Genomic DNA, 21,765 nt, shown 5'->3' with positions numbered 1-21,765 from the left:
TTTAACTAGCTAAAAAAAAATTGTATTGACTACCAACACATTATAAATTGAAGTTCTTCAATATAAGGAAAATCATGTGCATGTACCTTTTCATTTTTTATTCCCTACTAAATACAGTCTTTTCTTGCCATAAAACCCCTATTTTAATTAACTTCTTGCTTCTCAGCTCACGCCTCAAAGATGGCAGATTTTTGGACGATATTATTGCATGGTGGTGGCAGAGCTCATCTGTCACTCTTGTGTAGTGAACTCGCCTGTTGCGAGTTTGTGATGTACGCCTGTGTGGCATAGGCATAGGTGACATCATCCAAAAATGTACTTCTCCAAACCAACAGTTGAGAAATACAAGTTTCTATAATAAAGGCAACGACCAGCTGTCGGTGCCCCCACAACACCAATCCTGATGGTCTCCCCAACCCTTTTTAAAAATATACTTTGTCTCCATTCCTAAGAAACACATGATAGATATACAGTAGGTGACATTGATGTATGTAGAAAAAAGAAGAAGATGGCAACAGGTGGTCTCCCTGCAAAATATTCTGCATACTGGCTTATCTTCTCCTGAGAATTTTGAATATATTGAGTCTACCTCCGACAAGTAACAACAAGTCCTGAAGTCTCATCGGTGTCTATTGTACTCCCCTGGGTCCTCTCTTACATAAGCATGCACTTTTTCTTCAAGTGTCACTAACCCCAGGAGCCTGCATTCACCATATCTGGTATCCCACAGTACACAGAACATGGAAATGCAATTTTTTTATACTAAATATAAACTGCTAAATACCTTTTCCCATTAGCAGTTAGAGAAGTCTTGTGATTTCTATCAGTGTCCAGCCAAGCACTGATTAAAGCTTGTAGGAGTTTTCTGACTGTCCTATGAGACTGCAAGACTAGTCTAGACCCTCTGTCTGGACAGTGCTGATTGGCCCTGTGCTGATCACATGCACTCTTTCAAGAAAACATAAAACCTCTCTAGCAATACACACCAAACTGAGCGTGTGCAGCCTGAATCCATAGAGCCTGTCTTATCAGGAAATTATCAGGGGGCAGTGGAAGGGGGGGAGCATGTTTTACTGCATATACACACTGATATGGTACATATGGGTTCATTCAGGAAAATTAAATGTTTCAGCTTCATATTTTGGTAACTTTCATATAAATAACATTACACAAAGGGGGTGGGTTTGGAGGATTTACAATTTTATTTTACTTTAGATTTAGTTCAGCAAGACTATAGTACCTGATAGGCCAAATATTGCTCATTTTTTCGCTTTTGTTCTTTGGTCTTGTGTGTCCTTTTAATGTTATTTTATTTTTTATTGTTGTACCACTGCAAATAAGTGCAGTTATAAAAACAATAAAAAAAAAACCTGTCTGAACATTATATATACATGCAAATTTATATATATATATGGCATTTGCATATATATATATATATACACACACACACACACACACACACACACATATATACACATAGACACATACAGTATCTCACAAAATTGAATACAGCCCTCACATTTTTGTGAATATTATATACAGTTGTGCTCATAAGTTTACATACCCTGGCAGAATTTATGATTTCTTGGCCATTATTCAGAGAATATAAATAACACAAAAACTTTTTTCTCTCATGGTTAGTGTTTGGCTGAAGCCATTTTATTATCAATCAGCTGTGTTTACGCTTATTAAATCATAACCACAACAGAAACTACCCAAATGGCCCTGATCAAAAGTTTACATACCCCATTTCTTAATACCTTGTATTGCCCCCTTTAATATCAATGACAGCTTGAAGTCTTTTGTGGTATTTGTGGATGAGGCTCTTTATCTTCTCAGATGGTAAAGCTGCCCATTCCTCTTAGCAAAAAGCCTCCAGTTCCTGTAAATTGTTGGGCTGTTGCGCATGAACGGCACGTTTGAGATCTCCCCAGAGTGGCTCAATGATATTGAGGTCAGGAGACTGAGATGGCCACTCCAGAACCTTAATTTTATTCTGCTGTAGCCAATGACAGGTCGACTTGGCCTTCTGTTTTGGATCATTGTCATGTTGGAATGTCCAAGTACGTCCCATGTGCAGCTTCCTGGCTGATGAATGCAAATGTTCCTCCAGTATTTTTTTGATAACATACTGCATTCATCTTGTCATCAGTTTTGACCGAATTTTCTGTGCCTTTGTAGCTCACACATCCCCAAAACATCAGCGATCCACCTCCGTGTTTCACAGTAGGAATGGTGGACCTTTCATCATAGGCCTTGCTGACTCTTCTCCAAATGTAGTGTTTATAGTTGTGGCCAAAAAGCTAAATTTTGGTCTCATCACTCCAGATGACTTTGTGCCAGAAGGTTTGAGGCTGCTCTGTGATGTTTGGCATATTGTAAGCGGGATACTTTGTTGCATTTGCATAGTAATGGCTTTCTTCTGGCGACTCGAACATGCAGCCCATCTTTCTTCAAGTGCCTCCTTATTGTGCATCTTGAAACAGCCACATCACATGTTTTCAGAGAGTCCTGTATTTCATCTGAAGTTATTTGTGTTTTATTTTTTTCGCATCCTGAACAATTTTCCTGGCCGTTGTGGATGAAATTTTAGTTGTTCTACCTGACCTTATTTTCCACTTCTTGATTAGAGTTTGAACACTGCTGATTGGCATTCTCAACTCCTTCTCTATCTTTTTATATCCTTTCCCTGTTTTATAAAGTTCAATTACCTTTTCCCACAGATCCTTTGACAATTCTTTTGCGTTCCCCATGACTCAGAATCCAGAAACATCAGTGCAGCACTGGATGAAAGATGCAAGGGTCTGTCAGGAGTCCAGAAACCCACTGACCTTTTTTTTTTTTTTTTTTTTTTTTTTTTAAACAAACACACTAATTACAAGCAAACATTGTAGCAAAGTGTAATTTCTTCAGTGTTGTCACATGAAAAGCTATATATTTACAAAAATGTGAGGGGTGTACTCACTTTTGTGAGATACTGTGTGTGTATGTATATATATATATATATATATATATATATATATACATACATTGTATATTTATTTTAACAGCTGGTCAAACACTCTGGTCAATAAAAGCTGTTGTGCTGGCGGTGTGAATACTAAGAAGAATCCAACATTCACATAGAGGATAATAAATTGCTACAAAGCACTCTGATCTAGTATCTAGAACTGGAAGCCTCAAAATGCACTAGTTGTTTATAGATGATAGTGAACTCAGGAAAGGTTGTTTTGTAGAGGAACTGAATTAAACAATGCTTTACAGCTCAGGTATTCAACATCTATCATCTGCCACTTGATAGGCTGTACTATTCAATAGGAACACTGTATGCAAAGCACACACTACAGTGTAATGACACTAAGCAATCAGATAGAGCAGAATGGAAGGGTAGTATCATTCACAGCTATGAGTGTGCAGCCACCAAGAATTCTAATGAACCCCAAGCCATATAAGGCTAATCCTCTTTAGATGAAGACAACTGCAACAGCAAATGACTCAGTTAGAAAGACTAGAATGTGAAGAGAAAGGTAACAGAGTCAACGTCAATGAGCTGGTAACGCAGAAAAGTAACCAGTTCCTGTTTGTGAATTAATTTAGTAATTTGAAAATGTTTACCTAGTTCTCCCCCTTTCATACCCATCTTTTTATAAGGGGGTTCTCCCATGTTCGGACTTTCCTTTGCTTGTCTGTAGTGTTTCAGCTGTTCTGCATAGTCCTCCTCATCTTCTTCATTGTAGTTCCCATCACTGTAATTACTGTAGTCATCATAACTGGGGGTACTTTTCTTGTGGGGTCCTATGTAACTCCCGGGTCCATGGCCGCGCTGTAAGATAGTTTACATTACCAATGTTAATAAAATCTGTGTTTCTTCCAATTAAAATACCCAACATAATAAGTAGTTAGAACCTCTGTCAGGTTTTAAATGAGGACATTTGTTATTGCTGCCTGCACCTCTGTAGGGAAGGACTTCTCTTTGCTTCCTGTTCTGCCTGAAACCCAACAAAAAGACTGGAAGGAGTATCTTCCAAATGAGGACACAAGCAGCAATAAAAAGCTGAGATATGAACTCTTCCAAACTCTAAATGGACAATTAAGGATTAAGGGAAACCATAATGGAGTTTTGTCAATTTTACTCTTTTAGCATCGACATGATCTTCATTTTATTAATAAAAACTTATCTGGTTTTAATATGTTGTGTTCCCTGGGGTGCTAAGAAAATCCAAAACATATTTCGAACAGTCTCTTTTGCTTTGACATGTTGTTTAAACGTAAGCCTTACCTGCGAATAATGGGAATCATAGTCTCTGTACATGGGAGGTTTGTGGGGCCTCTCTGAATGTTCATCTGAATCATAGCTGTAAACTGAACTGTTGTCACTATGCTGCAACACAAAAACATAAAAATCAAAGACCATAATGTAATAGTGGCAAAATAGCTGAGAAAGTGTAAAAAAACATTTTATCAACACAAACTATTTTGCATCAACTTTGGTACCTCAGCTTAGATCTTGTCTTCTCATAACAATAAAAAAAAATCTACCCTATATAAAATCTAATGCCCTGTACACACTACTGGTTTCCCCTGTTGGAATAAACTCTGAAGGGCCAAGGTTCAACCGTCAAGAACGCGGTAACTTACAACATATACGATGGGACTAGAAAACGGAAGTTCAATAGCCAGTAGTCAGTAGCCAATAGCCTCCGTCTCGTACTTGCTTCAGAGCATGCCTCATTTTTGGTACGTCGAAACAGCATACAGACGAGTGGTTTTTCCTGATAGGAATTGGTTCCGTCAGAAATATTTAGAACATGTTCTATTTCTAGGTCCGTCAGAATTTTTGATGTAAAAAGTCTGATGGGGCATACACACGATCGGAATACACGATGAAAAGCTCCCGTCTGACTTTTTCTGTCGGACATTCCGCTCGTGTGTACACGGCATAAGAAATAAATAAAACTGTTTTCAGGTATGAAATGGATATTCCTGATGGCTGCTGAGGTAGCTAATGATAGTGATGGGCCAGTAGAAATAAGCGAAGGGTGGGAGAGAGCAGGCAATCTTTATCACAAACAGAAAGTGTCAAAAACTGTTCTTATTCAGATGGGTGCTGGCACCCGACCTGTGTGCACGTGGTCTGCATTCAGGTTCATGCACCCACTCCTGGATACGTTCTAGATTTTGACATACAGCTGTGTCCACGCAGCCACTGCATCCACTTCTATAGGCTGCCTCAACGCAGCTCAGGGCAGATGCAGATATGAAAAATATGGCTCATGCATGGAGGGCGGGTAACAGCACCCAACTGAATGAGCACTTAGAATGTTCTAGCATGGGTGTGTAACCACACAGGTGTGTAAGCTGCTGCATACAAGTTACTATATATTTTACATAACCAAGTGTATTAGCATAGCTTCCCGTCACCCTTTCATTTTTAATTAGTACACATTTCTCACCTTGTGCTTCTCTCTACGCCTGCGTTTCTTCTTCTCCCTCTTACGTTTTCTTGACTTCTTGTGTGTCTTCTCACTAGGGGGCTTCTCCTCTTCTTCCTTGGGTTCTTCCTTTACTTCTTCTGGCTCAGGCTCCTCTTCAAATCCACCATCCTCTATTTCACCGTCCTCCAGCTCTCCCTCCTTTCTGTAGGAAGAAAAATAATTTCACATTAGGAGAAAGCCCATCAAGAAAAATATTTTTTGGTGAGGACAGATTAATTCTATTTTTTTGCGATGAGAGATTTCAAATATCACAAATTCAAAAAATAAGGGATGACTCCCTCCTGTTAGGATAGTAGGACCCATGCAAATGTGGTTTAGTGGAGGTTTTTTGATCCATTTAGGCCATCTTTAAATAACTTGTCCAGTTATATCAATGGCTCCCACTGCTGCCTCTCTGTCCAGTGAGGAGAGAGAAGGAGAGAGAGAGAGAGAGAAGGAGAGAGAGAAAGAGAGAGAAGGAGAGAGAGAAAGAGAGAGAAGGAGAGAGAGAAAGAGAGAGAAGGAGAGAGAGAAAGAGAGAGAGAAAGAGAGAGAGAAAGAGAGAGAGAAAGAGAGAGTGAAGGAGAGAGAGAAGGAGAGAGAGAAGGAGAGAGAGAAGGAGAGAGAGAAGGAGAGAGAGAGAGAGAGAGAGAGAGAGAGAGAGAAGGAGAGAGAGAGAGAGAGAGAGAGAGAGAGAGAGAGAGAGAAGACAGAGCCGCTGATCTCAGGCACATTGCTGGATCGAGATCGGGTATCATAACTGATCACACATGCAGCACCATGGCAGTTGCAGATCAAACAGATGCTTAGAGAGCAGCTTTCTTGGCTGAAAAGGACAGGAGGGTTTAGTTCCACTTTAAAGTGATACTGAAGTCTCATTTTATTTTTTAATGAAAAATAACAAACATGTTATACTTACCTGCTCTGTGTAGTGAATTAGCACAGAGCAGCACCGATCCTCTTCTTCTCGGATCCTTCGGCAGCACTCCTGGCCCCGCCCTTCTGCCAAATGCCTCCACAGCAAGCAGCTTGCTATTAGGGCACCCAAGCCGATCTGCTGCTCGGTGTGCCCATTCAGACATGGAGCCACAGTTCGGCCCCGCCCCCCACTGGCTCACTGACTTTCATTAACAGCAGTGGGAGCCAATGGCGCCCCGCTGCTGTCTCAGCCAATAAAGAGGGAGAGACTCTTGTGAAACATTGTTGGATCGAGATGGGCTCAGGTAAGTATTAGGGGGCCTGCTGCACACAAAAGTATTTTTTTTTTTATCTTAATGCATAATGAAAAAATAAAAATAAAAAAACCTTCTGCCTTTAGAACCACTTTAAGTGATCGGTTTACATAAACAGTTATGAATAGAGATAAAGCAAAACCTCAACATAACCAGAAACACTCATCAGCTACAAAGCACAGCTAGAGTACCAACCCCAACTATAATACTATGGTAATTATATGTTCATTTTGATGTTCACAGAAAAAGTACTTTCCAGAATACTTTGTCACAGAAAAACAAATTGTCAGTAACACACGGACACCAAACATTTCTTTCACGCAAAGCAAAATCTGGTGCCAACATGCAAAGCAATACATTTTAAATTTGAATTAAACAATCAAGGAAATCTCTCCATGTCCTCTCACATTTTATCATTCATTTAAACAAAAAAAAAAAAAAAAACACTTGTTTTCTGTCTTTGCTGCAACAGAAAATGGCAGAAAATGTATACTTCAAAAGCCAAACCAGAATATTAAATTCTAATTAAAGCAGTTCTAATCTAACTTAGGGATAATTCACACCAGCCGCTGAGTTACAACACAGGGGCGTGTGTGTGGTGCTGTACAATAGGATCACTGCAATGTTGATATGCCGATCGCAGTGTATCGCATCGTTCACTTTATTTTTTTTTAACCAACATTTTAGAAACGTCAATCAGTAACATTTCATTAAGTGTGAGCCGGTGGTCTGCTTTGCATAATGCTGTAGTGAAAAAAGTACTGCCTGCCGTACCTCTTTTTTCACCATAAACGGGTGGTGTGAACTGGGCACATAGGAGACAAGGAATTTTCCCTTAAAGCAGAAGTAAACCCCATCCATTTACCAGTTTCAAAAACTGTAACACTCCCATTGGCTGTGCTCTCAACCAAACTGAGAAACCATCCAATGGCTGGTGTCATAACTGATCACATGTGCAGCATCATGGCAGTTGTAGAGGCAAAGAAGGCAGCTTCCTTGGCTGAAAACAATAGGAGGGTTTACTTACACTTTAAACAAACCCTAAAGCTGCCTTTCTTAACCAGGGTTCCCTCTGAGGTTGCTGTGGTAATGTGCTATGTGCTATGGTGGACTGATCTCCACTGACCACTAATGTTAGGGGACAACAGTTCTCACTGCATTACTTTATCATTTGTTTCATTCCAAGATTGTTTCTGAAAATAGCGTAGTCATATATAGCAGGAGGTGGGGGCGGACTGACAACTCATGGGGCCCCCGGGCAATAGGAGATTATGGGGGCCCCCCAAGTATACAAAAACACACAGTATACAATCACACAGTATACACAGACATGTTTCTATTGGCTGAGAAGGTACTGGAGAGGTGGGGCAGCTATAATCTCAGGATTTTTAGATGAAAAGGATGTAGGTAAGAGACATTTCAGAGACAGATGTAAAAAAATAAAATAAAAAAAAAACACCGATTTTTACATAGGCCTGGGTTTACTGAGGCTGGCAACCCTGGTGGGGCCCCCTAGTGGCCCAGGGGCCCTCGGGCAATGCTCTAGATACACAACATTCTTTATTCTCTTAAATACTACAACTTAAAGAGGTCCTTCAGCCTCAGCCCCCCCCCTTTTTTTTTGTATTCCCAGCTTACCGGGAGGCTTTCTCTGCACAATTCGGATTCTCACCCAGCCACTGGATCCAGCGTTGTCCTATTGACATCATTCTCTTAACAGACATCGCTCTGTCACATGCTGTCATCTTACTTCCACTTGTCCGCTTACATCTTACTTTTAGTAATTTAGAGTCCCATCGGCTCTTCCAAGTTCAGTTGGCAGGGCCTTGCATTGATGCTCTGCTAGGTCCCCCCTCCCCCTCCCCAGCTGAAAGACTAAAGGCCTCCTGGGATATGTGATGAGCATATCCCAGGTGGCCCAGCAAGCAGTATACACAGGGCGGCACAATTTGTTTAAAAAACAAAAAAAGTAAAAAAACAAACAAAAACAAAACAAACACTGCCCTATTGCTATAGAAGAGGGAAGTCAACACATAGATTCAAGATCCATGTAAATATGCTGTGGCTATAATCATTTGTAGTAGGGTTCCCTGAGATCTAGGCTGAACTAGATGATAGTTTGCTAAAGCACGGTGTAGCAAATGATTTTCTTTCATTAAATGCTTTTTTTTATTATTTATTTTTTTGAAACTTCAGTGCTGATGATCTCCCAGCCTTTTTGGGTCATTCAATGCTTACAGCCGTGGCCAAAAATTTTGAGAATGACACAAATATTAAATTTTCACAAAGTCTGCTGCTTCAGTGTTTTTAGATCTTTTTGTCAGATGTTACTATGGTATACTGAAGTATAATTACAACCATTTATAATTACAAAGGCTTTTGTTAATTACATGAAGTTTATGCAGCGAGTCAATGTTTCTGGTATTGACCGTTCTTTTAAAAGACCTCTGCAATTCACCCTGGCATGTTGTCAGTCAACTTCTGGGCCACATCCTAAATGATGGCTCCCCATTCTTGTCAGACTTTGTGGGGTCTTTTTTGTTCACCCGCCTCTTGAGGATTGACCTGAAGTTCTCAATGGGATTAAGGTCTGGGGAGTTTCCTGGCCATGGACCCAATATTTCAATGTTTTGTTCCCCAAACCATTTAGCCATGACTTTTTCCTTATGACAAGGTGCTCCATCGTGCTGGAAAAGGCATTGATCCTCACCAAACTGTTCTTGGATGGTTGGGGGAAGTTGCTCTCGGAGGATGTTTTTATATCATTCTTTATTCATGGCTGTGAGCACACTCCCATGGCTGAGAAGCAACCCCACACATGAATGGTCTCCTGTGTCATGCTTTTTTGTTGGCATGACACAGGACTGATGGTAGAGCTCACCTTTTCTTCCCCGGACAAAGTTTTTGGTGGGTGCCCCAAACAATTGGAAAAGGGATTTATCAGAGAAAATGACTTTACCCGAGTCCTCAGCAGTCCAATTCCTGTACCTTTTGCAGAATATCCGTCTGTCCTTGATGTTTGTCCTGGAGAGAAGTGGCTTCTTTGCTGCCCTTCTTGACCTTCACTTCACACCGACCTGCTTTCATTCCTGAGAAAGCTCTGCACTGGTGGTGCCCCATCCCCACAGCTGAATCAACTGTAGAAGACGGTCCTGTTGCTTGCTGGACTTTCTTGGGCACCCTGAAGTCTTTTTCACAACAATTGAACTTCTTTCCTTGAAGTTCTTGATGATCCAATAAACTGTTGATTTAGGTGAAATCTTAGTAGCAGCAATATCCTTGCCATGCGAATCCCTTTTTGTGCAAAGCAATGATGACTTCATGTTTCCTTGCAGGTAACCATGGTTAACAGATGAAGAACAATGATTTTGAGCACCACTCTCCCTTTAAATCTTCCAGTCTGTTATTCTAGCTCAATCAGCATTACAGAGTGATTTCCAGCCTTGTCCTCCTCAACACTGACACCTGTCTTAAAGCGGGAGTCCGCCGGGACTCCGGCGTTTTTTGTTTTTTTTAAAAGCCAGCAGCTACAAATACTGCAGCTGCTGACTTTTAAAATAGTGACATTTACCTGTCCAGTGCGCCCGCGATGTCGGCACCCGAAGCCGATCTCTAGATCGTCTCTCGGGTGCTGCCGCCGCCATCTTGGGTATGGGAATCAGGAAATGGAGCCTTTCGGCTTCATTTCCCGGTTCCCTACTGCACATGCGCGAGTCGCGCTGCGCAATAAGGATGGTCCGCGCTGCCTCTGGGATCTGTGTGTTTCCCAGCAGGCAGCGGGGCACTTGCGGAAAGGGACGGGCACTTGCGCAAAGGGGCGTAATCTATGCCCCTTTCCGCAGAGAGCTATCCCGGAAGTGGGTGCAGATACCTGTACTGTACAGGTATCTGCACCCCCCTCCCCCCTGAAAGGTGCCAATTGTGGCGCCGGAGGGGGGAAGGGTTCCGATGAGAGGAAGGTCCACTTTAGGGTGGACCTCCGCTTTAACGAGAGAATCACTGACATGTCAGCTAGTCCTTTCGTGGTAGGGCTGAAATGCAGTGTTTTTTTGGGGGGGGAATAATTTGATTTTTATGGCAAAGAGAGACTTGCCAATTCATCTGATCACTCTTCATACAATTCTGGAGTATATGCAAATTGCCATCATAAAAACTGAAGCAGCAGATTTTGCTGAAAAGAATATTTGTTTCATTCTCAAAACACTTTGGCCAGGACTGTACATGAACGAGCTCCGGCTCATCATGGCTGGGGTCTGGTTGATAGTGAGGACTATGAAAAACCCCTTTGCAATGGGGTTGATTTCCTAAAGGAGAACAGACTGTAGCAATGTGACTGTTCACTGAGCTTGGTAAAAAAAAAAAAAAAAGGTCCCCAGTAGTGTCCATAAAATCAGACAAGTGTCTCAGTGCCTGTCAATCACCAAAATCATTTCCTGCTATAGTGGTTCCACTAGTCAGGTATCAGAGACAGGTAGAATAAAAACAAGAGGCTACAGATGGTGCTGGAGCCTTGTGGAGGGCAGCCAATAGTGCAGGAGAAAGAAAAGAAAAGTTCTTAGCTAACAAACACTAAAACCATTCCTTGGCAATGCTACTGTTGCACTACTTCTTTATACGCAGATTCACACACCCCTTTCCAAAACATTACCCATCAACTATTTGTTTATAAACGGCCGCATAAAAATACAGTTCAAGGCTTTATTCACACGGACAATGACTTACATGCATTTATACAACATTTCTAAATGCATATAATGATTTTAAATGGTCAAAATCAATCTGCGCATGTATGTTAAGGTGCATTCCATTCACCTGCATTTAGAAAACACAGACATCTGTGTGTCCGGGGGGAGGATTATATGCTGTGAACATGGCACTGAGGCCCGTACACCATGAATAGGCAATTTGTTCATGTGGTTGGAGCTGGTAGGTCTAAGCACACCCTCCTACATGCACGCCTGAGCTAAGGGCAGATGGATTCCAGAAAGAAAATGCTACACGAATCATCTGCCCTAGCGCAAAAAGGCCATGGCTAGAAATGCAAGAGGGGCATTTTTCAAAGTGATTTCTCAGAAAAATAAAGCATGGAGACATGGATGGATGAGTTTGCACTGAATATTAAAAATGAATTACAGTGTAAGCTTACCTTTATCCTGCTCTGCCAGGGACCAGAACGCTGCTTCACCAGTCCGGGAAATTGAGATTCCTGCGGCTTAATCTTCCATACCTCTCAGCGTGTACAGACAAGAGGCATCCCTACTTGGTCAGTACTGTCACATGGACAACGCTGACCAATCAGAATCTGTCTAGCCCATCCTGTCAGCGTTGCAGGGAGAGGAGAAGAGAAGAAATGAGAGAAAGCCAGGAGGATTTCAAATCCCCAGGCCGGTGAAGCGACATTCTGGTCCCTGACAGAGCAGGATCGCGGGACTACAGTACAGCGGGGGAGGGGGTACAGTGTAAAGTCACCTTACAGATTTTCTGTAGAGGTGAACTTACACTTTAAATAGTATTTTTGTTTTGTGGTGCTCAGATGCAGAGTAGTTCTGCTATAATGCCCACGTAAATTAGGCCTTAAAAAGAGAAGAACATGATCTGGGATGTTTAAAGTGGAACTTCACATAAAAGGGGAAGTTTGGCTCTTCCTCCCCCCATTTACATTTGCCACTTTTTTTGGGGGGTGGGAGAAAGTACCTGATTTTGACAGGTCCCCCTTCCCCACATCCGGTCGGATCACAGCCCACAGAAGACTGTGGGACCAATCACAACGCACAAGTTCAGTGGGAAGCCGGCTGTGAAGCTGCAGGGCTTCTCTGCCAGTTTCCCTTAGTCAAGATGCCGGCGCCTGGACCCAAAGCCAATTGAAGAATCAGGTTGGGCGAGGACAGCTCTGGATCCAGGACAGGGGAGTGCCCTTATATGAAAAGTCAGCAGCTACAGTATTTGTAGCTGCTGCTTTTTAATTTTTTTGGGGGGAGACTGGAGCTCCTCTTTAAGTTTTTTTATAATTCTTAAATCAACTTTTTTCTGCATTTTAAATAAAGCAAACCTTGAAGTCCCGTGTGAATGAGCGAGACGGAATACACTGTATTTAAAACAGATGCATAAATTACAGGAAAATCCAATTATAACTAAAAGCTTGCTTTCGTAATTCAACAGAGAACGCGGCCTTTCACTGCAAATGTCATTTTTCAGATGCACTGCCTTCTAGAAATTGAAAATGATGACATCATAATGATTTATCCCACATTTGCTCAAATCTGCATATTTTACACATCAGAACAAAAGACATATCCTCACACCGATTTTAATAGCTACAGATATGAATTCCCTGCCTGATCAAACCAGGAAAATCTGATAACGCAGAGCAGGTTACATACAACACCTTTTCATGGAGTACACACTTTACACACAGCTAACAAATATTTTCTAGGTTCAGTGAACTAGGAGCAAACACTGGCAGGCTGAACTCTCCACTGGCTTCTTGCCTCTCCCAGGAATGGCAGTAGTAACATCTCTCCAATAGAGATTATCGTTATACAGAATTTCTATAGCACCTACAGTTTGTGCAACAGACAGTACAGTTACAATACAATTCAATATAGGTGGAATCAGAGGGCGCTGATTGTTAGAGCTTACAATCGATCTTCATTCTAAAGCCGCCATCAAGGAGTCCTATATCACTTCTGCTACACTCAGTCTAATGGAAGGGGGGGGGGGGGAATGAAGGTGGCATTCATCTGCCACATCCATCATAATGAGGTCTCGTGCTCCGCTTGAGGAGTCCCAAGAAATTAGAAGAAGTTGCTGGAGAGAGAAGGCCTTATCTGCATTGCACCTGAGCTATGCCTCCAAAGACAAGAGCCGCAACATGTCAGCATGTATCTGACAGCTTCCATTATAAAGAAGCAGTCCTATAGACTTCAGCCTCACACTTGCAGTGTCAAACCTGCATTTATAGGACTTTTCCAAATGCATATAAAGCAGATAATGCTTTTTCAATGGTGACAATTATACTCAGTATTTATGTACGGCTAGTTAACAGAGTTTGGAAAAAACTGAAATCTATCAGAGAGTCTAAGAAACGCTTTTGAATTCCAGCGTGCCTCCAGAAACGTTGGCATAGGCGAGTTTCATGGGGTACACTCGGAATGTGGAGGCGCACTGAGGCTGGAGTGTCCATACAGACTCCCCCAGTACAATTGTACTTCCTCCCTGCTGCTGCACCTGACAGACAGCACTGCGGTGGGGAGATTTGTACTGGGGTGGGGGGTGCAGAGCCTGATGGGGATTCACAGACACCGGTGCCCCATCAAGTCCATTCCCCTTGTGACTGATGACAAGCAGTGGGGGGATCGTTACTTAGAAGACAGCCTGCTATTGGTTATAGAATCCCAACACTGCCTTCTGTCAATGAGGAACGAGTGTCTCCACTTCCACATCAGGCTAGCGTCTTTAAAGTGTAAGTTCACCTTTACAGAAAAATGTGTAAGGTGAACTTACACAAGACCCCCTCAGATCTCCCGTTCTGAGCCCCGGTATAACCACCTCGCAGCTCTGCTGAGAGGATGGGCTACACAGGTTCTGATTGGTCTGTGCAACCCATGTGACGGCACGGACCAATTTGAATTAGGGTTGCGCCGATACTAGTATCGGTGCCGTTACCGAGTATTTGCACGAGTATCGGTACTCGTATAAACGCACCGATACCTGAAACTGATACTTTCAGGCTCGGCTCTTTGAGCTGTCAGCGGGTCTCCCCTGTGTTAAAGAAGTTCGATAATTGGAGCTGTCAAAAAAAAAAAAAAAAAAAAGGGAACCGGTGTTCTGGCACATTCAGTCCGGCCATCATATAGCGTCCGCCCCGTACTGTGCATGTGCAGTACGGGGCAGAAAAAGCTTTGTAAAATTTCCGAAGTTGAAAGGCGCCTGCGCTGTGAGTGGAGGTGGTAGCCCCACCATCCAAGCGGACATAGGGTTGTGAAAATGAGATGGCGCCTCGCCACGCTTCGGGCTCGGCTCTTTTTTATTCCTACTCTATGTCCACTTGGATGGTGGGGCTAGAACCTGGACTCAGTGCGCAGGCGCCGTTCATCCTCGGCTATTTTTGGAATCTGTAGTGCTGTGCGCACTACACAGCGGACGCTATGTGATGGGGGACCTTATATGATAAAACACCGGCAAAGTTTATTACCAACATTGCTCAGCCCCCAAACATTAAAATAAAAAGAAACATTGTTTCTTTTTGTATATTTCTGTTTCTTCATCTTCAAATCAAAAGGGCTGGACAAATGTTCCTCTGTTTAACCCCTTATTAACCCTTAATTTACTTTAATCAGCCTTAACTCCCTATTCTCCTCCACTCTATTATTTTCCTGCTTTTTTCTTTTGTTCACATCTATTTTAAAAACGATAAACAGTTAAAACTTTTTTTTTTTTGCTTACTTTGTTAGTGAATATTTTTACAAATATATATTAACATATATTTACACATTTCACATTGAAAAAGCACTAAATTAAAAAAAAAATCAATTCACTTGATTCATAAATAACTTTTCAATGCTTTGCACCATTGCTGACAGCGGAAGTGAAAACAAAACAGTTCCGGTAGGTATAATTGATATCGTCGAGGACAAAAAAAAATAAAAAAAAAAATAAAAAAAAAATAAACAACGACTGGTACTTATACTCATTGTAAAAAAAAAAAATGGTATCGGTGCATCCCTAATTAGAATGCTCCTAACGTACCTCCTGAAGGGGTACATTAAGGAGATTACGCTTCGGGGATTTCTAAGCCCCAGGGCCACAAGGCGGCTCAGAGAGGGAGGACGCCGCATTCCAGGTCGGTGGGACGGGAGGGGGGGGGTACTGTGTAAGTTCACCTTACAAAATTTTCTGTAAAAGTGAACTTACCCTTTAACAACCAGCTACAGGGAGAGGGTAACGGTGGCAAACAATCTGCTCTGGTACACTGCGTACAGAGAAAGGCACTCTGCCTGTCTTTATAAACCAACTTACAGCAGGCCCTAATTACCTCCCGTTTCCTTATCTACAAAGTGAAGATAATTATTTAATTCAGTGCTATAACACCACCACTTTGTAAATGTGGAGCTATTAAGAATCACATGAATCTGCCACAAGTCAGTAAACTACAGTCCATAACTAACTATATCAGAAAAAATGATTCAATTTATTGACATTCTGTTAGGAAAAAAATATGGGAGTTGCCATTACCGACTTGCTTTAAAGAATAAGTTCACCTTCAGGAAAATGTTACATGTTCCACCCATTTTTGAGGAGTAATAAATAAGATATTCCAGCTCCTGCAGCCACTCAGCGATCCGCTGTTTCTGTGTGACAGCAGTACAGGGAGAAGTTCCCTCTACCAGCAGTCACTTTTTAAAAAGAGCGCGGCTCTGCCCACATCATTCATGCACAGAGTTCTGAACTACAAGTACCAACATCCTTTGCGGCTGTCAGCTTGTAGATCTCAATAAACTACCATGGCGCTGTTGAACGCTGTGGTAGGTCATTGATTTTTTCCTGTTATTGTGTAACTGCCTGCCGGTACGAGGTAAAATATATGGGGCAGACAGCTTACATTGACAGTCTGCAGGAGACCTGCGTGGCATCAATGATCTGCTGATAAAAATAATAAATGCACATTTTTTTGCCAGAAAAAAAAATGTGCATTACTTTTTTTTTTTAAAGGTGAACTTATCCTTTAAAAGAGTCTTCTTCAATATGACACCCTGGCCCCGGCTTCACTAATCAGAAAATGAATTGATGATGAACAAGCTTCCAATAAGTAAAAATCGGAAAAGTCAAAATATAAGACCCTTTTGACACGGGAGTCATCTGTTAAGTCACACTTTTACCAAGAAAATAATGGATTCAGTTTACATCCATCGTCATCCGTGTTTGCATCTCTTATTTAATTGTTGCAGAGATGACAATTGCATAAACAAATGTTTCTTGCCCAAAACTGGACATAAACAGAACAGACGTACACAAACACCCTCTGTTTACATCCATTCCTTTTCAATGGAACTAGGACGTTGGATGTTCCGTACAAAAACCTGGACAGATGTGAACGGATGATCCATCAATAGATGGATGAAAGACAGACAGACAGAACGTTCATGTAAAAAAAAAAAAAAAAAAAAAAATGGGCCTCTAACCCAATATTACAATTAACATTCATGAAATAACAGCAGTTACATTTGCTTTCAAAGGTAAATTGCTTTTTCAGCTAAACGTTAAGTAGATTTACTAATGATGCAAGTACAGCTTCCTGTAAATACTGGCACATCTACTCCAACATCACACCAAATGTAAATATTGGCTTGCGAGTATATAATTGTAATTCTATTATTCAATATGTAGAATGGTTTGCCTTTTAACTTTATGAAATATATAATGAAATATCATAAAACATTTTATTTTATTTTACAATATACAGTAGAGCTGCATGATTTTGGATAAAATGAGAATCACTATTTTTTTTTTCTTAGACTAAAGATCACAATTCTCGGTGTGACATATTTTACATTATACAATAAAAATGGGCTAACTAAACTTTTTTTTGTTTGTTTTTAATTAATTGAAGAGCATTTCTTCCCAAAAAATTGTATTTGAAGGACCGTTGCACAAATAGTGTAACATAAAATATTGCAATGACCGCCATTTTATTCTCCAGGGTTCTGCTAAAAAATATATACAGAATGTTTGGGGATTCCAACTAATTTTCTAGCAAAAATACCGATCCTAACTTGTAAGCAACAAGCGTCAGAAAAAGGCTTAGTCTTTAAGTTGTTAAACTGCCCTCATCTACAGGGAAAAGTTCATGCCTTTGATCTAAAAGAACCAATCGATACAATGTTTCTTTTTATCTGAGCAATGTTGTCATGAACTTTGAAAGCTGCTCTTTTTTTTTTTTTTTACAGCTTTGAGCAGAAAACTGCTCTTCACTTATTACATGAATCATGGAAATGCCAGATTAAGATTGTGAGGGGGGGCTGAATCGAGATTGCGGATTTTTTTTAATGATCATGCAGCTCTAATATACAGTATAAAATATATAAAAAATACAGTTGTACTAAATTCATTTAATTTCTACTACATTAACAATGTATTATGAACACAACTTATAAATATATTTGACTATATAATATTAAGTATATATAATTTTTTATATATATATATATATATATATATATATATATATATATATATATATATATGTATGTATATATATATATTAAGTTAAAATGTAGTTTTCTATTTTTTAAAGAGTAGGAAAGGGTTAAAACCCTTCCGGTAATTTTTTTTCTTTGGGGGGGGGGGGGGCTGGGACGACTGTATCCCAACGTAAGGGCCAGTTTACACCTGAACTGCACAGGTTTGTGATCCATGCTCCTGTGCTATTCAATACGGTGTGATTTTCAACCCATCCATTTTAATGGGCTGAAATCACACTGGATCGCACCAAACCAAATCACATGGTAGTATGGTACCATGCAACCTGGTGCAGGCAAATAGATTGCGTTTTCAGTGTTTGCAGTGTTGTTAAGAATATATTGACACTGCAGCAGACTGCACAGGCAGTCTGTTTTGAACACAGTGCATAAAACCTGCTTGGAATGCAACTTTCCAGGACCGCATTCTGGTGTGAAGCGGCCCTCAGGTCAATGTGCTCTTAAAAACAGTTGTCACCAGAACAAGTGTAACTATTGAAGATTGCTATTCCTGGTCTAATGACAACTCAAAACGTAGGATTTTCTATCTCTATCTCTTAGTATTGGTTATAATCGTCAAAGAGAAGCAAAAAAATGCTGAGGAAAAAAAAAAAATGGTATTACATGGTCAATTGTTGATTCTCAAACTAAAATAGCTGCTATTTAGAGCATCATACCAAGTATTTATATTTATGGCTACACACAAATATAATACAGGTGTGTTTTAGGTAAAAAAAAAAATAGTGCTGGAACTTTTCTATATATTTATAAAATATTTTCTATAAAAAGCAATGTAGGTGTCAAAAGATTTTAGAAATAAAAATATTGTTTAGACAACCCTCGAATGCTTCTAGTAATATTTTAAGTCCAAATAATCATGCAAATATTGCAAGACCGTGCCCTAAAAAAGTAAATGGTATTACTGTTACTGTTGATTACAGACAGAAATTGTATCTATAGCATTCTACTGAGCATGTATATTTATGTGCACAGAAGAACATATTGAAAAATCTATTTAAAAAAAAAGTGCTGCTACTTCCACATAAACAATACATAAACTAGCACCAGTTAAAAAAAAAAAGAAAGAAAATTTATATATATATATATATATATATATATATATATATATATATATATATATAGAAATAAAAAAAAATAAAAAAATAGGGATGGTATTTCTGTTGTAGATTGTCATCCTACTGAGAATGCAAAAATAATGTTTAAAAAAAGTATTGAAAAATTGTTTCTATATAAATTAGAAAACAATGCCGGTACCTTTATATAAAATTAAAAAATAGTACCGGTACTTTTCCATATAAAATAGAGCTAGAGACAAATTCTATCATATATGTATATACACACACACACACAGAAAAACAATGGCACTACTTTTATATCAAATTATAAAATAGTGCCAGCACCTTCCTATAAATGGCCAAGTTGATATTAAATGATTATGGAAAAAAAATAAAGATTTAGACAATCTTTTAATCAGTTGTAGAGTCCCATTCTACCGTGTGTGTGTGTGTAAAAATAATAATGCCAATAATTTTCTATAGCTGCCAATGTGGATTTTAAAAGGTATCAGCAATAAAAATATTTTCAGACAATCTTCTAACTATCCCTGTGATATCAAAGTCAATATAATCATGCAAATATTGCATAATGGTGCCCTACAAATATAACAAAAATTCCAACACTATTCACAGCGCTGATAAGAGAAACAGGATGACGCTGAGATAAGAAAACAATCTTGTAATGCTGTAGTTGATTCTCATGCTACCGAGTGTATATATCTATGTGCACACGCAAAAATATATTAATTTTAAAAAAGTTTAAAAAAATAGTACCGGTACTTATTTATACACTGTGCATCTATATATATATATATATATATATTTGGTACTTTTGTATAAAATTTAAAAATAGTGCCTGCACCTTTCTATAAATGGCAATGTGAATATTAAATTATTACTAAATTAATTATTTTTAGACAATCTTTTAATACTGTTGTAGATTCTCATTCTACCAAGCATATACGCACGCATGCAAAAATATGTAATTTTTTTTTTTTTTACTTATTCAAAAAATAGTTTTGGTAAATATATATAAAAAAAACTGTGCGAATACTTTTATATAAAAATAGTGCCAACGCCTTTCTATAACTGCCAATGTGGATATTAAAAGATTTCGGTAATAAAAATATTTTCAGACAATCTTGTAACTATCCCAGTGATGTGAATATAATCATGCAAATATTGCATAATGGTTCCCTAGAAATATAAAAAAAATTGCACCACTATTCACAGCGCTTATACACTGTGTTCGTGTATGTATATATATATATATATATATATATATATATATATATATATATATATATATATATATATATATAGAGAGAGAGAGAGAGATATATTTATTTTATTTTTATATGCAGGTACTTCTATATAAAATTAAAAAAAATAGTGCCTGCACTTTTCTATAAATGGCTATGTGGATATTAAATGATTACGAAATAATTTTTAGACAATCTTTTAATACTGTTAGATTCTCATTCTACCAAGTGCATATGTGCCCATGCAAAAATATGCAATATGTTTTTTTTTTTTTAACTGAGTTATAAATAGTTCTGGTACATATATTTAAAAACAATGCCGATACTTTTATATAAAAATAGTGCCAATAACTTTCTATAACTACCAATGTGGATATTAAAAGATTTCGGTAATAAAAATATTTTCAGACAATCTTGTAACTATCCCAGCGACATTAAAGTCCATATAATCATGAAAATATTTGCATAATGTAAAAATTAAAACAAAATTTGCACCACCAATCACAGCGCTGATAAAGAGAAACGGGATGACGCCGAGATAAGAAAACAAATGGAGTTACACCATCACTGTTGTAGATTCTCATTCTACTGAGCATGTATATTTAAAAAAAAAAATATGTCTATTTATAGGTTTACGTGTATGTACATGGGCTCATACAAAAACAATATACTACAAAAAAAGAATTTAAAACGGTTCCAGTATTTTTCTATAGAATTATAAAATAGTGCCGGTACTTTGATATAACTAGCGCTGGTATATTTCGTTATCATAATAAAACGCCAGCACCTCCCTATATACGGCAATGTGGATATTTAAAAATGTATGTCGTAAAAAAAAATATATATATATATTTCCAGGCAATGCCAGCGATTGTCCAGCCCATATCATGCAAATATTGCGATATTGTGCCGTAGAAAAGCCGAATGCGATCACCAGGCACAGCAACTAGGCCCCAGCAATACACAGAATGCAATGGTCACTGTATACGATGTATATATATATAGATATAAGATATATACATCCAGTTGGTGATCAGACAGATGAGAAGACAGTGGGATCACAATGGCCCAGGATGAGGCCCTCTCTCCCCCCCTCCCCCACCCCCATATAAATACATGATGAGCACAGAATGAGCATCAATTCATCAGAAATCAGAAGAATGAGAAGAGAAGGTAATATTACTCGACCTTTCGTCCCCTGCATGCTGACACTCTGTCATGTGGGTGTCTAGTAGGGCAGAGTTGGGGGGTCTGGAGAACAGGCTCTCAAAGGCCATGTCTGCACTACACACACTCTCTCAGTTTCTCTATTATTAGACTGTTTTAGCTTATTCTCTTTTTTTTTTTTTTTTTTACACCGAAACCAGGAGGGAACCGTGTACAGCAGACATCCCAGCTGCGCGGCCGGAGCCGAGAGAGCAGCGTCTAACGCCACCGAGTAAACGAGTGAATACGGTGACCCGGAAGCAGTATGGGAGAAGCGT

The 21,765-nt window shown here is 39.4% G+C and overlaps 1 protein-coding gene across 4 annotated transcripts in view; it reads right to left on the bottom strand.

The window, feature by feature from the left end:
• LOC143973506 (uncharacterized) overlaps nucleotides 1-21,765 on the bottom strand; it is a 107,140-nt gene extending 85,375 nt beyond the window's left edge. For 2 of the 4 annotated variants that reach the window (XR_013272064.1, XM_077474425.1), the window contains exons 1-4: nucleotides 21,470-21,765; nucleotides 5,454-5,637; nucleotides 4,280-4,381; nucleotides 3,616-3,823 (exon numbers count right to left, since the gene is read on the bottom strand). Coding sequence is in view for 2 of the 4 variants with exons in the window: in XM_077474425.1 (XP_077330551.1) it covers nucleotides 3,616-3,823; nucleotides 4,280-4,381; nucleotides 5,454-5,637; nucleotides 21,470-21,558 (583 nt within the window). In the remaining 2 variants the exon portion in view is untranslated. The remainder of the gene's footprint in view (nucleotides 1-3,615; nucleotides 3,824-4,279; nucleotides 4,382-5,453; nucleotides 5,638-21,469) is intronic. The other 2 variants (XR_013272065.1, XM_077474426.1) reach the window with 1 other exon arrangement.

This window comes from Lithobates pipiens, unplaced genomic scaffold, assembly GCF_037356315.1.
Source record: "Lithobates pipiens isolate NorthernLeopardFrog02 unplaced genomic scaffold, aLitPip1_a1.2 Scaffold_83, whole genome shotgun sequence".
Lineage (NCBI taxonomy): Eukaryota > Metazoa > Chordata > Amphibia > Anura > Ranidae > Lithobates > Lithobates pipiens.
The sequence above is the reverse complement of the archived record's forward strand: the minus strand, read 5'-3'. Positions and strand labels throughout refer to the sequence as shown.